The 22,228-nt window shown below is 37.6% G+C and overlaps 1 protein-coding gene across 15 annotated transcripts in view; it reads right to left on the bottom strand.

Moving 5' to 3' along the window:
• Positions 1 to 22,228, bottom strand: part of ACACA (acetyl-CoA carboxylase alpha) — a 284,702-nt gene that overhangs the window by 89,361 nt on the left and 173,113 nt on the right. For all 15 annotated transcript variants that reach the window (XM_072779608.1, XM_072779607.1, XM_072779609.1 and 12 more), the window contains 6 exons: positions 16,520 to 16,561; positions 15,244 to 15,459; positions 14,129 to 14,284; positions 11,244 to 11,447; positions 6,886 to 7,041; positions 4,882 to 5,028 (listed from right to left, as the gene is read on the bottom strand). In XM_072779608.1, the coding sequence (XP_072635709.1) occupies positions 4,882 to 5,028; positions 6,886 to 7,041; positions 11,244 to 11,447; positions 14,129 to 14,284; positions 15,244 to 15,459; positions 16,520 to 16,561 (921 nt within the window). The remainder of the gene's footprint in view (positions 1 to 4,881; positions 5,029 to 6,885; positions 7,042 to 11,243; positions 11,448 to 14,128; positions 14,285 to 15,243; positions 15,460 to 16,519; positions 16,562 to 22,228) is intronic.

Below are 22,228 nucleotides of genomic sequence, written 5' to 3'. Positions count from 1 at the left end.
CTCCATATTTTTCTGTAAGTTTGAAATATTTTATAGTAAGAAAATTACAGACACATACACCTTGGTGAAATTGAACATCAACACATTGCCAACAATTAACTATGGGCAAGGCTGAGCAGTTCTAGAACTGAATTCCTAATTCCCACCATCCCTACCTTTTCACCCCAGGTGCATAAAAAATACCAGTCACGATGGCAACCAGTCTTTAAATTTTAATCCACTCTTTTTTCCTCCTCAGTCATCCCTTTCCTAAAAAAATGTTTCCTGTAAAAATGTGTAGAGCAATGATATAGTAAGGTTCACCAGATCTCCACCTAGAGTTAAAAGTGCAACTGCATACTGGAGGAACACAAGGCAAAGCCTACCATGCCACCTGAAAAAAAGGGGTTAGGATACAACTGGATCTGCCTCACCAAACAGGGCAATTCCAGAAGCTTGTCTAAATGCCAAGGTGTTGAGAAGGAAAAACCATGACACCTAGTGCCCATCTGAAGAAATGAAGCCTTGCAGTGATTACAATTCTTAAGCGTGATAGTGTGTGTCAAGGTGATCATCACATTGCATTGAATTTGGAATATGCTTATCTCCCAGAAAAACTTGAAGGAAAAAAATGTAATACCACGTAAGAATTCCAGTCCTTCATATTGATCCTTTTTGGAATTATATACCCTATATCTAATAATTATAGCTGCTTCTAATCGGAGAAATCTCATTTCAGTTTCTCATTATGACGGGAGAGATGAGGGGAAGGATCTGTGTTGTTAAAAAGCCCACGTGCTGAAATAGTAAGGAAAATAGGGTCCTACTTTCCACACCAAAAGTGCTATAAAAATTGCCTATCATAGCTTTCATCACTGCCCAATTTAGAGATTTATGACCTAGTTCACAGAGCAGTTAAAGGAAATATAATAAAGAATGCGAATAACATTTCAGAACAACAATAAAAAAAAAAGTGATCTCAAGAAGGCTAGTGTTTTCTTTGTCCTACACCAGGAAAGTTAAGCTGTTCTCTGTCAAGTCCGTAACCACCCTTGGCTTGATCTTAGCCTGAGCCTTTTAATAACAGGATTTAGCGTGAAAAGCAGCTGCAGTGGATTGTGAACTGTTACTCAAGATGTTCCCACCTGCAATTACAGCTTCCACCAAATGATCAAAACAGGTTAGCAAACGGGCAGGAAAATGAAAACAATTCCTCCAAAATTGAGAAGCAGTAAAAGTAGAAGTGTTGGTTAGCTGCATTTCCTTTGTATACAGGCTCAACGGCACACATTCATCTAGCTATGTATTTACATACGGTGCCCATCACTGTAGCATCATAGCAGCTAGAATTGAAACAAGTTTAGTCTATGTTGCAATCACATTTTCCACAATTTTCATCTTTACTTGAAACTATTAAAAAAAAAAACCCTAGACAACTCATCTTTGGAGCAATTTGCAAGTAACATAGTTCACAGATTTGATCTACATCTCTTTTATTCCTACTCTAAATTCATACTAAATGCAATGCCATTCAAACCTGACAATGAGAAAAATGTGTTCTATACTTCCATCATGAATAAGGTGGCATTTCTTCAGTTACATCTTTCTTGATGGGGAAGGGACAACTTGGAAAACAGAGAGGAGAAAGTGGCTAACACCACATTAGAAAATCTCTCTCCTGCTTTTAACACGGGTACAATATTAAAAATGCAGGTCACATCTTGGCTGAAACAGCCAATATTCTTTCTCAAATGGCAAACAAGTTATCTAAAACTAAATGGAACTGAATTGTTCTAAGTCCTGGTCCCATCACCATTTTACCTATTTACTGTCCTGGAAAAAAAAAAAAAAAAAACAGGGAAGAAAGCTTGGCCACTCATACAGCCGATGGTCTGATAAGTACAGGTTTTCTGCCTTTGATTATGGGGGAAAGCATCTCGATTCATGGGGAAACTCTACAGGAAGCTCTTGTTTTACCTTTAGTCCTTATATCCATGTGCTAACTTTTAAACCCTGAAACTATAATCCTTCAAGGTAATGCAGTATCACCCACAATGATGACCTAGTAGAGCCGTCACCTTTGGAGAACACCACATTATGATGATATAACGTCCATGTAGCATCAGTGCATTTACATTGAGCCTTGACTCTCAGAATATTAACAGGTCAATTTTTTACTCCTTTTTTTAATAAAACTATGTCTCAAGGCTCTGTTCAGATGCCCATTCTCTTTGGGACAGGACAGATTTGCTCCAAATCTCATCAGCATGAGCTCTTTTCTTTCCCTTCACATCACTCTTGGGGTAAATACGTAGAGTGCCAGGCTCATGACAAACTTGTCTCTTTGGCCAAAGAAAATTAAACTGCAACAGCTGAAAGTCAACTTGCTCTGATAAAACTAGGCTCAGCATGAGGAAATACATCCCACTGACACCTTGTCATCTCTTAGGCACAGCTGTCCCTCAGAGTTCTGACTGCTGAAACCCCATCTTTATATTGGTCAGTTTCTCAGTGGACATGCACCATTGTATGCTCAAGTTATTGGTAACGGAGTTTGATACTAATACCCCAACCTCATTCCTGTTGTGCAATGCCCTATAATCTAGCTACAGCCACAGACTGACTTTACCAGCTATCCCAGGCATTAGTCACTAACTGCTCACAAAAGAACATCAGTCTCACTCCTCCCGAGCTCCAAGATTCAGAAATAGCAAGCTAACAACTCAGCCTCAATCCTAGTCAATCATTTGAAGAAAAGGAAAATAGAACAAAGAAAATAGGCAACTGAGGGAAAAGAGTAGAACATTCAGAAGAAAGTGAAAACTGACAAAAAGCAAAAATAAATAAATAAATGCATACATACATACAATTAGATTTCTCGATTTCAAGATTATTAAAGTACTGGGCAAAAGGAAACATATGGTCCTTATACTGACTCTATTGCTCAAAATTGTAGTACTCTCCACGGCTGTTAAAGATATATCCCTTTTCTACCCAGGTCTGCTGGGTCTTAAAAGGGTTAAAAAAAACCTTTAATTTTTTTTTTTTATTCTTTTGTGTGTGTGTGTGTGTGTATGTGTGTGTGTGTGGTCTTTGGGTACAGAGTCCCGTATAATAAGACTATTTGTATTCATACTGGCAGAGTAAACACTACATGTTCATGCCCAGGCAGCTCTGTGCTTGTAATTTCAGCAAGAACAGAGCTCTGTCCCTCTGGGATTTCACTATTCCCCCAGTCTCTGTTCGCTCAAACACAGAATGAGAGCAGAGAGAAAGCAGAAGAGAAAGATCATGGCAAGAGGTTTCACACAGCAATGCTGCTAGCTTTCACGTGGCCAAATATCTCAGTTTTTTGTTTTAATTACATTAGTTAAAACTGTTTTTCTCCATGTTCACAGGGGTGCCTTCCATTCCTAAGGACTACACTGTTGAATGAGTCAGAATTTAAGTCTAGCACAATGAAGCTTTTCTTTGCTATTGGGGGGCTCATTATGTAGATGCTACACAGCGGCACAAACCTATGCTTCAACTTGGTGTGTTAACAAGTATATATCTATTCTTGTCAAAATTCTATACATCTTTCCTCCTTCACCTCTTGCCTTTGCTATTTGTTGAGGCGTTAGAAGAACTCCTACAGTCTGACACTCCCCATCTGGTCCAATGCTTGCATCCATCTTAATACCAATTCATCTACTTTTGGCATCCACTGGTGTACTTACTGAAACAGCACACACCTTGTATACATAGTAACATTTTTTGAAAAGACATTGCACGAAATGAAAGATACCACATATTATCTCCAAAGGTCTACCCAGCCCATTTATGGAGAATACCTAGATAAAGATTACTCTTTCTAAAGAATGAGATTTATCTAGGGTTGAAATAAAAATCTTTTTATTATTTTTATTTTGTTTTTAACTGTACATTGAAAGCAGTTAAAATCAGGAAGAGAAGGACTCAGGGTATGGGGCAGAATATGACTTTATATCATTATGAGAGAGGATTCCAATACCAGAAAATGCATCCTTAGATTATCAGAAATGGGCTACTGCTACTTTCTTTTATGTTTAAATCCCTGGTTCTGATTGAGTCCCTTAAGAATATATTTTACCATGATAATAACAACACCAGATCAAATTACCTGAGCACAGAAAACATGCCAAAAAAGGTATACTGGTATGTAAATATCCAAATAAGATAAAAAAAAAGAAAGCAAAACAACATTTTAACTTTTTATATAGAAAAATCTCAAAATTTCAAGCATATACAAGAATAGAGAAAATGGTCTTTTCCAATAGATAAATCATTTAACTTTAAATAACAACCCATGGCGAATCTTGTTTTATCTATAGTCCCACACTCACCCCTCCATAACTCTGAAGCAAATCCTAGACACTGGATCATTTCACCTGTAACTATTTTAAAGAGATATGTCCAAAAGTAAAAATCATTCCTTTTTAGAAAGCAAAACTGTAATACCATTTCAAAAAGTAGAATGTCATTATCATACCAAAAAATTAATAGTTTCTTGATATCTAGTCCATGTTCTCTCCTTAAAGACCTCTACCAGCAAGACTACTATGCTGCCTATGTAGCATCTAAATTAATGCTTTTTAATGACCACTTCCATGGAAAGCTGCTACTAGTAGTCAGAGATAAGAGGGGGAAGGGGGGATCCCTGGGTGGCGCAGTGGTTTAGCGCCTGCCTTTGGCCCAGGGCGCGATCCTGGAGACCCGGGATCGAATCCCACGTCGGGCTCCCGGTGCATGGAGCCTGCTTCTCCCTCTGCCTATGTCTCTGCCTCTCTCTCTCTCTCTCTCTCTCTGTGTGACTATCATAAATAAATAAAAAATAAATAAAAAAAAAAAAAATAAGAGGGGGAAGGGGACTCAGCTACTTGCCTCATTTCCTCCTGGAAGCCTGTTCATGTGGACCAGCTGACCTTGATCATCCAACACGAGCTCCGTATATGTCAGCATGTCGGAAGGCAGGGGGGGTGATGGAAGAAATGCTTGAGTGGACATAGACTCCCAGAGTTTGATCAGAGACTAGCGGAGGAGAGAAGTTTGACTCATCAGTGACAATCAGAGAATTCAACATACACAAAAATAAATATTAAGTTTCAGTCCATCTGTTTTTGATCTTTCCAAGTGCTCTGCTGAACATCAAAAGCATCAGGCCAAATCCTACAGCTCTCATTCTCAGTTAAAATAGATTTGTAATTATTTTTCACATAATGTTTTTCACATGTCAAAAGCAGGCACTTTTCCAACAAAGTCACTACTGATTCTGAATCAGCCCTAGAGCATTAACAAACACAACACACCTAACAAACAGACCTGACCAGACCCCAGGAAAATTAAGATAAAATATTAAATAAGTAGATTAATCCTTCTTTAAAAAAAGGAAGAAAAATCGTAGAAGAATAGAAAAATAATCAAGAAAAATGATATGACACTCAACTAATACAAAGAAAATCCACAAAGGCAAGTATAGTTTCTACTAGAGGTTCAGGGGAAGCATCATCCTCTTTCTAATGCCTTTTCAGATCTATAGGTCCCCATTCAGGAATTAGCTCATGAGGGGTGTAGGACTATTTGTAAATATGCCAGATCAATTCTGCTCAAATTTGAGAAGACAGACAGACATGCCAATCCACTTAAAAACCACCATGATCTCCACTTCCAACTCCGTATGATCAAAACAAATGCCTCATGAAGTGGGAACTAGTTGTTTCTTTGCTTGTCTCAAGCAACATTTAAAGGTAATATGATGCATTCCAATCACAATGTTTTCATCTATTCTTTTTTGTTTGTTTGTTTATATCTATTCTTTAGGGAAAATTAAATAGAATGACATTTCTATTTATAGTTCTGGCATTGGGGAACAGAACCAATACTCGACTTGTAAGGTTAACAATGCTGGTAACACTAAATGAAGATAATTATGTTTTTAGAGACAGAACTTGTAAACAAATGACTACCTAAAGGAAATCTCTTGAATTTATAAATAATACAGGAATTACAGATGAACTATTTACCAAGGCCACATACATATATTATTTTATTAAAATTCAAATGTGGTAATAATGGTAGTACTGACTAGGAGACTTGGAAAAATCCTATATTCATAGATTTTTTTTGAAAGGACAAATTCAGTATTCTTTTGATACTTTATCTGTTGCATTTTCTGTTGCAGATGTACTTTTCTTACCTTCCACTGATGGAAGAAAAATCTGCAGCATAGAGATGATTCACCATACAGATCAAAGGAATTTATTTCATATAAAGAACGAGAATCATAATGTCGTATTTTTTCACACTAGTTTTTATTCAGCCATTATATATCTCCCACAAAAGAACTGATACTTTAAACCGCGTCATGAACTAGAGTTCATCCATTGGTTGGTATTGATTGGTATTGATTCTATCCTAGTATTGGATTGATTGGTATTGATTCTATCCATAGTATTGGATTGATTGGTATTGATTCTATCCATAGTAACCTAGGCTATCAGCTCAAGACCTGGGTTATCTTGGAAAATAGGAAAAAAAGAACTAGAGTTTCAAATGTCTTTTTTAACAGCCAAAATTTGATTATAGGTTTAGGAGATACATAACTCCTCACACAGGTCATTATAAACTACCATCACAGGCATGCTGTCTCAGTTTACTTTCTAGTCAATAGAGGCTTCTATCCTCACCATTCCTCCTGTTAATTCATAAAGAACTACCCAATATTGGAGTTGGCAGTCCAAATCCCGAATGAGAGAGAAATGAGAGGAGTGTTAAGATATTTCCTGCCCTTTGCGAGTGCCCCCACTCCAGGCTAAATTGCCTCTGGAAATTCAGGAAAAACCCTGTCTCTTTGGAACATATCAGAGCCCTCCAGTTAGCCACCTTTACCTGCCGAAACATCTCTGGTATATCATATATGTATGTTGTCCCCAAGGATTGTGCCTGGAATCTCTTTGATTGAAGCAGGTCTTTGGTGACGTATGGAGTGTTGATTAACATTCCATGCAATGGTCCCTGTTTGTCTCCATATGCCTGAAACATGATCTGCAGGAGAAAGAGAAAGGTATGGGGAGTTAAGAGATAGAGAATAGGGACCCCTGGGTGGTTCAGTGGTTGAGCGTCTGCCTTTGGCTCAGGATGTGTTCCGGGATCAAGTCCCACATCGGGCTCCCTGCAGGAAGCCTGCTTCTCCTTCTGCCTATGTCTCTGCCTCTCTCTCTCCCTCTCTCTGTTTCTCATGAATAAATAAATAAAATCTTTTTAAAAAGAGAGAAAGAGAATATAAAATCAGCTGCCTAGAGGGGCTTTTTTCATGAGTGCTATTTCTTGAAACATATTTTTGGTGGGTTGGGTAGCTAAGACATGCCTTTACACACTGGGTAGTGTTCTCACCTCTCTACAGATTAACGAACTCCAAAAAATGGTATGTGACCAATGACACACCACGGGCTGCTCTCACTTTTGGATTAGTCAAAATTAACAAGAAAGTACAGTATAAATTTCACATCTCAGAGACACACTAACAATGCTTGCCTTCTGAAGTGACTTGAATTCCATATTCTCGAAATGAAGTAGGTCAACTAACAAATCTAAGCAGTCCTCACATTTAAGTTGAGGAACAGCTATGCACTAAGGAGAATTCTGCTCTTTCGCCAACAACAGACAGCCAGGTCAAGGTTCTGCACTTCAGTCTAACTGATTAGAAGGTGCTCCATAAGTGTTATTAGCCACACAAAGGCTTCAAAGATTTTTGCCAGAAGTGGATTTCATCCTTCCATCTAGCTAATCAGTTCTTGTTAGCTCGTAAGACATAGCCCATAGTAAAATCAATGTGTTATTATATATATTTATATACTGTAGATACATATATTTATCTCCTCCAGTATGTTACAACTAGTAAATAGGTCCTAAAATACCTATACTGTCACATAATGAAATCACCACACCAGTTTTTAATCACTTTAACTCAAATATTTCTAGAAGAGTACCTCATACTCCATATAGAGAGTTTTATTTGCTTATGAATATTTATAAGGGACGCCATTACTTCAATTCAGTTAATATTTATTGAGTGCCCAGAGGCTGTATGACACTAAACTAGGCACCTTATGCATGAATACATAAAATATAGATTCCCAACACAGTGAATACAAATGTGGGAAATAAGGGTATGTGTGAATACCCACTTATCTATTCTGGTCTGAAATAGATAAGCTTAGGTCTACCACTAAGGATTAGATTTGTGAATCTGATATATAGGCCTAACAACAGAATTAAGTGCTTTTCCAAACCCTGGACACCATTTAGCTAAGTAAATCCTTAGCCCCCTACATCAGAGGAACAAGTATGTTCTGACTTTTGTCCCGTCAAATCCTATACTGGGCAAAAATTGTCTTGGGCTGCTTAAAACCCCACAGAATGGAGTTTCTAGTCCACATGATTAATGGTGAAAGTCACTGGGTAGGAGGTAGAATTAGCAATGTCTTAGGTAGAAATGGTAATGTTTTAAAAGATTCAAAGTGTTAAATGAGGTCTGGGTGTTAGAATGGGAAAACTGGACTCAGAGGAGATAAACTGAATCAAAACAAGAAAAAGCAGATTCTTGGGACTACATTTCTTGTCTATTAGGAAAGACAAGAGTTGTGGGTACAGAGTTTACAACTCACTTTTGCCATGGTGGAAGGCAGGCAGGCTGGTCATTAGTTAAGCAATGTAACTATGTGGACTAAGAAAGATTGGAGAAAGCCCTCTAGATAGTCTCACTGCTTCTGGGAATTTAAAATGGTATGACTGCTTTGGCAAACAGTTTAGAAGTTTCTTATAAAGTTAAACATACACTTACTATTACCCAGTAATTAATTTACCCAAGAGAAATGAAAACATATTTACATAAAAACTTGTAAATGAATGTTCATATGGTAGCTTTATTTATAATAACCCAAACTGGAAAATAAAACTTCAAATGTCCATCAATAGGTGAATGAATATAAAAATTTTGGTACATCCAGGGGCGCCTGGGTGGCTTAATAGGTTAAGTGTCTGACTCTTGGTTTTGGCTCAGGTCATGATCTCACAGTTGTGGGAATGACCCCCACAATGGGTTCTATGCTCAGTGTGGAGTCAGCTTCAGATTCTCTCTCCCTCTCAAATAAATAAAGTCTTTAAAAATTTTGTAAAATTTATTTTTTACAAATTCATGAAAACATGTATATATTTTATATATCATACACCTTTTACCAGGGGCCATCAAAAGGGCTTCTCTCAGAAAACAAACTTTGATCCTATATAGTCTGTTCCATTAGAACCTTGTACCTATTTTATGATAGCACAAATAATAATCATACTATAGAGAAACTAATTATCCATTGTCTTCCCCCCCTCGATGTAAATTTCTCAAGAATAGAGATTACTTTTTATCTTGGAATCCAAAGTCCCTGACACACTCTAGGTGGTCAATCATGTTACATCAACGAATAAATGAATGACTGATACACAGGGTTCTCCATTATTTTAAATTTACATAATGATTCACTAGAACAAAGACAGGGAAAAAATAAATTGGCAGTAAGCATCACGGAGACATTAAGAGCACCAGAGCAGAGTTGAAGGTCTGTTCCTTTTGCTGGTTCTCGCGGGCTCCTGGGTTTACATTCAGCAGTAGCTGCTGAACTCTCTCAACTGAAGAGCCTGAGGGAGACCTCTTCCTTCCAGGCTTCCTAAATATGCAGGACCCAAGGTAACAGGGTTTTTCCCTTAGGCAAAAGGTAACTCATTCATTCTTTCAGATCCTTATTGAGTGCTTATTTTGTGCCAGGCATAGTACTAAATCCTGACTGAAGGCATCTGAGCCTTTCATGCCCCTGTGTCAGCACTAGCCAGAATGAGAGAAATCTAAGAGCTTTCTAATAAATGAAAGGGGAAAAAAGTGTTATGAAGAACAAACATATTTATCAAAAACATTAAAATCTCAAGTGGCCATCTTATTTTTCACAAGAATAGACCTGCCTTGAAGCCATTGTAGAAGTTAATTAAAAATATCCCTGCCCATTGGAAAGCTTTGACTGAAAATGTCTTTAAGGTTGTCCTGAAAAACATCAAATGCAGCAAATATTATTATATACTCTTTCCCTTGCTCACCCCTTTGTACTCTTGTGCTCACTCACTCTCTCTGTTTTAACTGGTCACTTCTCATTGGATAGATTTCTCTGGCCATCTAACTGGGAATCAAAGCACAAAATGAAAGGTCACTCTGACAACTATCCAAACTCAGGTTTTTATAATTCATGTTTAAAATACACAAAAATGTCTTCTCTTGCCTCTGTTTCTGGATTTAAAAGGACATAGACAAAAACAAGAGACATATAATCTCTTTCTGGTACCCCATGCATAGAAGAAACTAAAACCTTTGAGTACACATACTGGAGCAAGGTCATCTTTTAACCAGAAGAAATGCACTTCCCAACTTGAGGCCAAAAACCTAAAATAATATCCTGGTTCTTAAGAATATGTGAGCCATAGCAAACCAACCTAAATCCAGTATCACAGCAAATGGCATAAATATTTAGAAATGAAGGTGGTAATACAGATGAAAAGGAATTCTCTGTTAGGATAGAATCAATCTACTGAATGACTCATCTTCCCTTTTCACATTCTTGATTTTTCTACCTGAAAAGGGGATTCAAGTTTACTACTTTGCTCTTTTATAGACATATAATACTCTGAGCTCTTTGAAGGAAAAATAATGTGTGTAAATGCAATAACATAGGGGTAAATATGACAGTCACTGCTTGACATAGCTAAACCTATCAAATTACACTGAAATTTTCCTTCTTTAAGATCAAAGTTGGTGATACTTCAAAATTCTCTTTTCTTTACTTGCCAATGAGTAGACTGTCTAGCTGAAAACAGGAAGGAGTACAGGTAAGACCAGATCAGATAGTTCAGGTAGTTCAAGAGCCCTCCAAAAAAGAACTCTAAATTGCAGAGTTACCTCTGGAGTCAGGTTCACTTGGCATCTCTCAGGGTTCATCAGCATGCCACAAAATATTGAGGGTTTCATAACATTCGCAATTAAGAACACAGACACATCTTACAAGGCAAATGAAGTTTTTCAAATTCATGTGACCATTTAAGCTGATCGAGGATAACTCAATGGGACTTGTGAGTTTGGGTCTTCCATAACAAGGACAAGTAGCTCATCTTTAGGACCAAATCAAAATGCTGAAGAGCCTGCTTGACTACTGTACCTGTGCTGTCCTGGAGTCAGTCACTTCCTTATACAAGCTGATGTCCAAGTAATAGCCAGACTCGTTTGTCAGGAAGAGGCGGATGGGAATTGCTTTTCCAGTTGGTGTCAGGCGAATGTTGATTTTCAGTTCTGCCTGGAGGACACGTAATTTCCACAGCCGACTTCCATAGCGCATTACCATGCTCCGCACAGATTCCTCAATCTGTCACAGACACATCACCAAGCACAAAACTTAAAACACCTTGTAACTAGAACCTGTTTCAGGTCTGCTCATCTTTGGGAAAGATGGAATGGAAAAAGGTGTTGGTTTCTGGAGATGTGCTACATGTATTCCTTATAAAAAGTAAGATAATTTCTCTCCCACCCTACTCTTGCTTAGGACAAGTCAGAGACAATTTCATGCCAGCATGGCATTGGAGTGGGATTCTCTGCCTCACAACACCCAAATCTATGCGACTCCCTATTCCTTTCCCAATTATATTCATATTCTATATCAAAGATCTGCAGTATCTAAAATTACAAGCCATGGGATTTAAGAGAAAGCCCCAAATAAGAATAAAATCTCTAGTTAAATAGCTATTAAGAAGCATTTATATGCATGGTAACTATGTTTCATTGCACTTACAGGACCTTAAATCATCATAGCAATTACCACCATGAGCTTTTTCCTATACAATTTTATTAAACTTTATAATATATGCCTCTTGGTAAATCGCACAAATTAAAGAGAGGCAATCTGTAGGTAGTGCTAGGATGTTCTCTCTAAACAGAGCTCTGAAGCTTGGTCATTGCCAAGTCCAACTGGGATTTAAGTACATGGGGTGGATGTTCCTTAGCTTCTCTCAGGCTTATACCAGGGCAGATTAGTGCTCCTAGTTTTTGGTTTAAGCAAGTTATTTTAACCAGATAGCCTTAGATGGGATTTCTCCTTATTCAGATTCTAAAGTGAAATTTTGTTTTCTCAGTATGGCAGTAGGCAGCTAGGACATAACTACTCAAAATTAATGTTTTTTTTTATAAGATGTAGAAATTATCTAATTCCTTAAAGCTTTCTTGTGAAATATTTTTAGTATCTTTAATGTTCCCATTTTTACAAAACCTTCCCAGAGTGTGGTCAAGATTAAAATCACTGGGATCCCTGGGTGGCGCAGCGGTTTGGCGCCTGCCTTTGGCCCAGGGTGCGATCCTGGAGACACGGGATCGAATCCCACATCAGGCTCACGGTGCATGGAGCCTGCTTCTCCCTCTGCCTGTCTCTGCCTCTCTCTCTCTCTCTCTCTGTGACTATCATAAATAAATAAAAATTAAAAAAAAAAGATTAAAATCACTGCTTTCCTAAAATAAATAAGTAAATATAAATAAATAAAAATTTAATGTTTTCTTAAATGAATTAGCTTTCTAAAATGCGTTCTCAACTTAGAAAATATCAAAAGTATCTACCACCCTTCTCTTATGGTTCTTCAGAAGTATGTGTGACCCTTGTAGTCTATTTTCATACCACAGAATCTTGGATTAGGATGGATTTCAAGGAGTTGACTTCTGTAGTCCCACACTTGCTTGTTAACTAAGAGGTATCTATCTATCTTTTTCTCAGAGGAATAAAAGTCAACAATCTCTACATACAGAAAACTGACAGCTCTCTAGACTGGAAAGACATAGTGGGGGTGTATGAGTATTTAGAATGGAAACAGACAGGCAGATATTAAACAAACTCAGAGAAATGATGTCAAATCTAAAAACATACACGGTTATATTGTGTCCTGGCCAGGTTTTCAGTCTTCCAGACTAATCAGTCCCAGGATGCTTAGGGGAAACTTTAATTAAACTAGATGATGAGACTTGATACTCAGTGAGTTGTCCTTGGTTTTCCTGACAGACTAAAGAAACCTAGCAGTAGTTTTGGAGTCTTGAAGAAAAAAAGTAGAAAATGATTTTTCAGGTCTTAGAAATTAAGTTCAAAAAAGCAAAAGTCCAAAGTCCATGCCTATAACTGATCTTGGGAAAGGGGAATACTGGTTCTCCTCAGGAAATTCCACAATAACATGGCAGAGAAGGGTTAGAGGGAGGGACACCTGGGTGGCTCAGTGGTTGAGCATCTGCCTTTGGCTCAGGGTATGATCCCAGAGTCTCAGGATCAAGTCCCACATCGGGCTCCCAGCATGGAACCTGTTTCTCCCTCTGCCTGTGTCTCTACCTTTCTCTCTGTCTCTCATGAAAAAATAAATATTAAAAAATAAAAAAGGTTAGAGGGAATACAAACAGAGTAGCCTGTCTTTATTATACCTGGGATAAAAGGTCAAGTATAGAAGCACCCTGTTTTCCTTCCTTCAATTATATGGAATGCATTTTTAGAATAAAGCCTCAGGATAGAAAACATACATAACACATGTGAAAATTCCTTATCAAACAAATACTCTCCCTGTGGAAAAATAATGAAGAGAAACAGGTTAGACACTTTGGGAAGGTGCATAGTCTCCTTAGCGACATTTAGAGCAAAGCAGCAGCAATTTTACACAAATGCCCAAGAAGAGCAAGTTTTTCCGGATGAGAACTTCTAGGGAATTATAAAAAACAGGACCACTATGATTACAAATATCATTGAGCAGGTACTGATGAAATAACAGAAAGAAATTTTATGTTTTTGTACCAACAAGATAATATCATACCGCCTTTGTTTTGATGTCTGCTCTCAATGGCTATATCATATTTCTGACACCCTCCTGGAAACTGTGTCTCACAAGCATTCTGTAAACTTCAAACATCAAGGGCTCAACTAGCTGGCTGAGAGTACCGGTCTCCAGGTCCAAGTAAGAATAAATAAATATGGATGAATCTCTTTGCTTCTGTGTGGTAATGCTGGAAGAGACACTAAAGAGGAAATACCTTTGATGGGTCCATGATGACCGTGGGCACAAAGTTGAGGAAGATGTGGTTACAGTCAGTGCGAACGTTTGTATTGTTAAAAGCAACTTCCAACTCATCCATGGCTTCTAGAAGCAGCCTCTCCCCTTCATTTTGTAGGTATTCAAAAGAAGCTTCCTATGTAAGAAGAAAATCATCATCAACATTAGTGTGTTTTAGAGGAGTCAGTGAAGAACTGGCTATTATAATAACTTTAATAGTAATATGTCAAGAATTGTAAGGCACCTGCTGATGTTAGCTTTCTCCCTTGGGTCAGCTCAATGACAATAGCTGGCAGGGGCAAGGGTCAAATAAAGACCTCCCAGCCTTCCTCCTGCCTCCTAGAGCAAGCCATTTCCTTCCAATAGGTGGAGATGATGGGCATCCCTGGAGCTATTATCTCCAACAGGATTACATTTCACATATGGCAAACAGAGCAATTTAGAAAGTAAATCTGTTTAGGAGTAAAAGTTATAGAAAGGGTATAGCTGTGGGATGCAGTAGATAACACACCAGGAAGTGCCTTGCTATACACAGAAACTACCCTACCTCTAGATGGGCTTATAAGGCCATCTCTAACTTTTCTCTTTGTCTTCTATTGTCACCTAACACTCCCTGTGATTTTTCTGTTAAGATGCTTTTCCTTTTCCCAAGTGAGTGCTTTCATGCTTCCACCACCAAGAAAAAAAAATTTTTTTAAAGCTCTTTACAATATGGAGTATTATTTATTTTTAGAAATTTTACTTATTTATTTATTTATTTGAAAGAAAAAGTGAGCAACTGAGAAAGAGAAGGAACAGAGAGAGAGGGAGAAGCAGACTCCCTGCTGAGCAGGGAGCCTGACTCAGGGCTCAATTCCAGGACTCTGGGATCATGACCTCAACTGAAGGCAGACGCTTAACTGACTGAGCCACCAGGTGCCCCTGGAATATTTATTTCAGTGAGAGAAAGGACTCTTGGACTTCTGTTGGTTACTAGAGAACAGAATGAATGAAAATAAGAGCATTGATTCAAAAAATGAAAACCTGATTTTGAGCAGTGTCTGTTTCTCTGTCCCTTCCCTCAGGGATAACTTCCCACCAAAGTATAGTACCCACCTTGGTGACCAGATCAGAATGTCTGATGATTGCACGAACAAAGAACCTGTAGTCTGTCACTTCTGTGCCCACCTCCACCTTGGCTGCCCCAAGATACAGATGCATTTTATGATTAGCACATGGAATGGCAGTAAGGTCAAAATTTCTCATCCGGTTCAGCTCTAACTGGAAAGCGAGGGCAGGTTCCAGGTGACGATAGATACGATCCTCCTCAAACTAAGCACAAAAGTAGAGAATGAGAAGTAGTTATAAAATTGTATTATGAACTTATATGTAAAAGAGATGCTTAAAAATAGAAATATAAGTGATGATGTGCAAATAATCAACAAAAATGAGCTACATACAAGGATAATGCTAGAGCTTACATAAGATTATGGACTAACATACCTATTTATTTCCCAAGCTTTCATCATTTATGTTTTTACAAGTGGAGATGCTCTCCATTAAAAACAAGCAAACAAAAACACCAATTCCCTCAGAACTCCCACTGCATTACTGTCTATACAATTCATTTTTGATAATTAACTACACACTGCTTCATATTAATATCTATTTCACATACCAGTGTTTTGGGTTTATCCAACTAAAATGTTTACAGGCAGGGCCTGGTTTTATACTCTTATTTCTGGCACAATTCAAATGACATAGTAAAATACTCAACATGTTAACATCATATAATTTTTTTTAAATAAAAATATTTCACTTTGGAATATTCTATATCTCCACAGATATAGAATTATTATCTTTTTTAAAGCTGTATTTACATTTATTGCATATTTTGCTGAAATAAAATTGTTTCTTTGGAGTACATGTTAATTGAGTGAATGAAGAGGGAAAGGCAAAGCTGGTAACAGGAAGTAACCAACATGGTCTGAAATTCTGTATTTTAAAATTGAAAAGCAAATGCACATCAACAAGACTTAGGTGTAAATATCTGTGGATGACAGGAATACTACTACTAAGTATAGTAGTTCTTTAATATCAGATCATTAGGGCCATCCTAAAGCATAGGGAGGATTGTAAAAGCCATTACAGCTAAACACATTTCCTGGTTTCTGAAACCAAACTCTTTCAGAAAGGAATCTTCTTTAGTTTCAAGACACATATAAGGCAAAAACAAACAAACAAACAAAAAAAACAAAAAAGGCACAAGTTTAGGTAGAGAAAGGAGAACTGAAAGAGGGTACCTGGCAAAGATAAGCTACTCTTGGGTTTTAAAGAAAAAAATGAAGATTTAAAAAAAAAAAAAAAAGAGTGGGACACAATCAGTACTTACCTTATCCCTTGCTCGGAAGGTGAAAAATTTAGGAAATTCTCTCTGTATTAAAGAACGGGGAAATGTGTCAGTCTTTCATAGATATGGCTCTTTGGGGATAAACATATAGTGAGTATAGAAACAGTCACACATGTAGAAGGCAGTTCCTAGAAAACATGCTCCTTACCTAAGCTTAGCTTAGGGAATATGAATGATCCTCGGGGTTAACTACCACTTTGACTCCACTTCCAAATTTGAAATCACCACACTATTTAACCCTAACTTCAACAGCACCCTCTCCTAGGGAGAAAAATTAGTATTTTTTCATCTCTCAAGTGAAAAAAAAAAAAAAAAAAAACAACTTCCTAGGTGTTGCTTTTGGCTCAACCTGGCAAACAAAACCAATACACCCTTATGCTGCAGCATTGCAACAGTAGTTACTGGACTGATTTCCCAAGTTTCTCCTTAAGAAACTCTTAAAATGTAAACTAGCCAGATAGCACAGGATCCCCAATCCATGTTTTTTCCACATTCACTCTCAAGTCAATAATTCCAAGAGTTTAAACAATAACATTTCAAGACAAAGTGTAAGATGTTACTTTGGTCACCACCACTCTATGTATAGGGAGAGAATGGGATGGAACTAGTGAACTTGAAGTCATTAGGTCTTACTGCTCTTTTGCAGGGCATTATAAAACAAAGCAACCAATTTCCTAGAACCTTATTAATTAACAAAGATGAATTCAATTAGCAGAGTCCATTAGTTTCTGAAATTTAACTTATTAACACCAAATACCTCTGTTTCTCGGATGGGAGGCTCCACTGGCAGTGTTGGAATCAAGTCATTACTATTTGCCTCTATAGGAGGTTTCATTAGGTATCTTCTTCATTATGAGTGCAATATAATCAAACACTTATTGGTACAAGGCAGAGAGACCAGGACTAGCTAGCTGCCTAAATATCCTTCAATGAGCTTTAGGAAGCATGAAGGAAACATAAACTGAAAGCCTTCTAGGTGGCAGATTCTCTCATGTGCTGTCCCATCAAATGCTCTGAACAACTTCATAGAAACATATGATGACCCATTTTACAGCTGAGGATATCCTGGGCATATCTGGGGCCAAGTGATACGCCCAGGATAATAGAACCAGAACGTGAACGTGAGTCTTTCTGATGCCAGAGCCCACACCTTTTCATTTCTACCACTCTCTGTCAAATGTAGGGCACTACCTTTCTACTCTTATCATAACCCAAATTCCCTATTTAGATGGCTTCTCTTTGATGAGGTAAAAAAACAGAAATTAAGGCTTTAAAGGAAAAAAAAACAAATAAAGCAAAATTCATGCTGAAAACTTGTTCTTGAATTTCCTGAGAACTTCTTGAATACTTTCCACAGGTATTTACACTTCATTCCTTAACTAAAGCTTACACAGTTAATAAATCTTTTTACATTTCCTTGGCATTTTAACTGTAAAACTGCATTTAACAGGCTTCTTGGAGCTTGTTTAGCAAGCCCAGGAAATCCCCTGTCTAGCTTGGGTCTTTAAAAGCCCTCTGAAAGTGGGTTTTATACAGCACTGATCTTTTACTGATGATGTTTTGTTCTAAATAATTCCCCTGAATCATAGTGAAGAACTTGAGGATGACTTCAAGGTTAAGCAGGAAGATGTTCAGCGAGTTGTCAGTTAGATTTCATGCTCATGGCTTTATATAGCCTAGTTTTGGTTTATTCTTGAGAGGTATGGCTTTCAGAGCATTAGCTAAAAAAGCAACACAGGTCAAAAAGGAAAGGTAATAAAATCCTTCCATGAAATTTTCTGAAAGAAGTGTCAAAGAAAGTGATAAAGTCTTTTAAGCAAACAGCTTATTCTGCCAGAACTATTAATTAAAATATTTATGCAGTATACCATTTATTCAAGTGTGAAAATACACAAAATCAAAACCATGTTTTTTCTTCAAAAACATTACAATAATAACCAAAAAAAAATGCTGTCTTTACCACTCAGCCAATTAAGAAAATTTGTAGTAACTGAAAGACATGGGAAGCAAACAATCTGAATGGAATTAGCTTTGACAAATAATGAAAGAGACTGACTAATTCTTGGCAGAGATGGGCAAAGATGACCAAAATCAAATGACTGCTTTCATTAAGTTTAAGGAAAAGTCTTATGATATAAGCAAACTTTTTTTTTTTTAAGTTTTGAGCAAATTTTTTTGTTCCATGGTGAAGTCCTCCTGAATGTGAAGCATTCAGAACAAGAGATGACCAGAAGTTCTGTAGGATGAGAAAACCAGGATTACTGAGCGATTCTTGGAAAGCTATATAAGTTCTGAAGACTTTTGTAGCAAGTCACCTCTTTCTGTGCTTAAAACAATCACAGAAACACAGGACATACAGAGAAGAAACACAGAAGTCTGGTCCTACAGTTGTAGGAAACTCCTTCACCCTACCTCATCCTGAGACTTGCAATTTTTCCACTAACAGCGTTCATGCTTATTCTATCACTAATGTAATTGCTTTCCAGGCATTCTACCAGTGTTATGGGCAAATATCATAATTGAATGTACACAAAGAAAAACCCTCTTAGTGTTCTGGTACCAAAAACCAAAAGAATGCAACATTTCTCAGGAAGAAATTATACCCCTGCTGTGTTCTAATCAGCCAACCATCATCAAGACAATCAAAATAATTTGCCTAAATTAGCCAATCAAGACACCCTGCAAATCAGAGAATGTGAAAACCTGCAACAGAAAACATCATAGCTGATTATGATACTAATAATCGTGTTAAAAACCTAATGAGATGAAGAAATTGGAAACTTGCTGGTGCAATTCTCTTTTACCTCAACATGCTGAGAACTAATTATATAGACTGTAATTAAAACAAAACCCAAACCAAACCTTTTGAAAAACTAAGAGTTGATCCACTAGCAAACAAAACTACCAATTTTTTCCAGCTTTACTGAGATATAACTGACATACCAATTTTATTTAAAGAAATGAACTACTAACCATGATAACTATTTTTGATAGTGGGTTCTTCCTTCAAGCGCAAATAATCCAAAACATTTTAAAGTGGGAATCGCTCCTATAAAACTGGTAAAACAACAACTATCTCCCAGGTGATTTATAGCAAAAATTTTAAGATCTCATAAAATCTTACAAGCAAGAAGCAAAAGGAAACTTAGATGCAAAACTGATTTTAGAATCCTGTCACCGTGCTTGGACCTAATGCTTTTGTTTAGGTTGCAAAGGATCAGAAGAAATCCTGAAAATTCGCATTTTAGTATCTTTAACAAAACTTCACTGAAAAAAACATGGAAAGCTTCAAAAAGCATGATACTTACATCCCAATCAAACAGCATCTTCTGCTGTACTTTCTGGAATTCTAGATCTGAAATGTGAGTAATACTTACAAAGAGACTTAAGTACTACATAAGACTGGAGAGCTTATTCAGATGCAGAAACTCGAAAAACTTGTTCTTTTGCTTTCAAAGCTTCAATTTTTTTTTCATATGAAGGAGATATTTACAAGGATGGGTTTGTTTCTCCTCAAACTTTGTTTAAATATCAATGTTAAGCAGTTATTCAAGTCCTGTCTGGGGCACCTGATTTAATTAGATGGCCATGGAAACAGCCTAGAGACCAAGCCTCCTTACTCCTGGTGAATACCACCAGCCAGTGCAAAAGAACAGGCTCCGTATTTTAAGAGAGTCTCTTAAGAGACTAAGGCAGCAGCAGACATTCCAGGGCTCAGCTCTCTGGGGACTGTGGTAATTAGAGACGAGGAAGTTTTAGAAATGCTTACAGCCTTCACTGGCATCTGAAATAAGCACCTAACAATACAGACACTCTCTAGGAATCTTTCTTGTCTGGACCTCATGTGCCTGGTTTTGGTTTGGAAGCAGCCAGAGGACCATGAACAGCACAGCAGCCTCATTCCATACCAGCCAATGTTGTTCTTGAACAGACTTGGTAACCTTCCTCCTCTCCTTGCCCCCTCATATGCTCAGTCTCTCCTCTATTCAATAATATAGGGATTTCACCGTGTAGAACAGGGCAGGCTGCATACATCACAGTGGATTACCAAGAAGCCAGAGAGATCAAGGGATTCATCTCTAACACTCCCAGAAAGCTTCCTCTTTTTCACACTACACTAACTATGGGGCAAGCACACATCAGATGACATGACAGAGGCTAAGCATCCTTCATGAATGGCAAGCTACCACCAGCAGAGGAACTCACAGCAGTACCATGTGAGTGAGCCCTGGATTTGTACAACTCCTGCCAAGGCTTGCTGGCTATTGTAGATCCTGAATGGAGCTCAGTAATAGTTGCCCTTACACCCTACATAACCAATAATCATTTCTAAGGAGCCTAACATAAAAACACCCCAACTCCTCTGCCATTCAATTCTTTGGAAAAACTCCAGTCCACACCTAAACCTTAAATGTTCTCTCTGTCCTAAAGCAACCTATCCTACATTAATGACAGATCACTTGGTAATTTAACTGATTTCCCATTCGATGCCATTATAAATAGGAACCGGACAATGATTCTGGGGAAGCTCAGCTGCTGGGCTCATTTCCTAGCAGATTTTGCCTATGCATGTCCCTATTTAACCTATTGGATAGCAAAGAAAAAGAAAAAAAGAATGCTTTAAGGCTATAGATACATGCTAGGACATGACATATATTCGAAAGTAAGAATGTATGAAAGAAAAATAACACCCATGAGATTTAACTGCTTTGGCTCTTTAAAAGTTTTAGTGAAAAAAAAAGTTTTAGTGAAGGGTTTTAATTTATCACAGAATACTTATTATAGGAAACCAGTTACTCTGCTATAGACATGAAGACTCAATCTGAACTATTAGGGAAAAGGAAAATAATTTTATAATTTCACTATTATTTCCCAGAATATTACTCCACAGTTAGTGAGAAATGAAATATCACATTAAGACTTAAGAACCTAGCCCAATACTCTTCCCAGACCCAGGTCTGGGCTCAGGCATATCTACCTTAGTTCTGATCAGCATTTACCAGCCATACTATTTATTCATGGGCTCCCATATTCTATTCCAAGTATCAACTTCATATTCTAAGCTCCTGATTTTTCCTCCTAAAGCTCCAGGGTTCTCTTTAAGCTCCTTATACTTCACTGCTTCCAGATTCCTATCTAAAGTTATTGACTGAAGGAGAAAAAATGAGTGGGAAATATCCGAAAGGGAGACAGAACATGAAAGACTCCTAACTCTGGGAAACAAACTAGGGGTGGTGGAAGGGGAGGTGAGGTGGAAGGGGGGTGGGGGAGACTGTGTGACGGGCACTGCAGTGGGCACTTGACGGGATGAGCACTGGGTATTATTCTATATGTTGGCAAATTGAACACCAATAAAAAATAAATTTATAAAAAAATTTTTAAAAAAATAAATAAAAATAAAGTTATTGATTGATGTATATCTGCACTCCGCTAGATTTCCTGACATCAATAACACAGGGGAGTTGTGTAGTCCACATTTCCTAAAACATTTCAGAAAACCTTAGCTCTTTAGTTTGCAGGGTAGTCTGTCTTGTTTCTCTATAGACTAGACCAACAAGGTCAACTGTGAGAAGGAAAACAAAATGTGAAACAAAGAGGGATAAAAGCAATCACACATAGGTCCTTGAATTTAGAAAGTCCTTTCCAAAATCCCAAATGCCACCTTCATTATTGCGAATGAGCAGTATTTGA

The sequence above is a fragment of the Canis lupus genome, chromosome 16 (assembly GCF_048164855.1).
Source record: "Canis lupus baileyi chromosome 16, mCanLup2.hap1, whole genome shotgun sequence".
Classification (NCBI taxonomy): Eukaryota; Metazoa; Chordata; class Mammalia; order Carnivora; family Canidae; genus Canis; species Canis lupus.
This window is presented reverse-complemented; position numbering and strand designations above follow the sequence as displayed.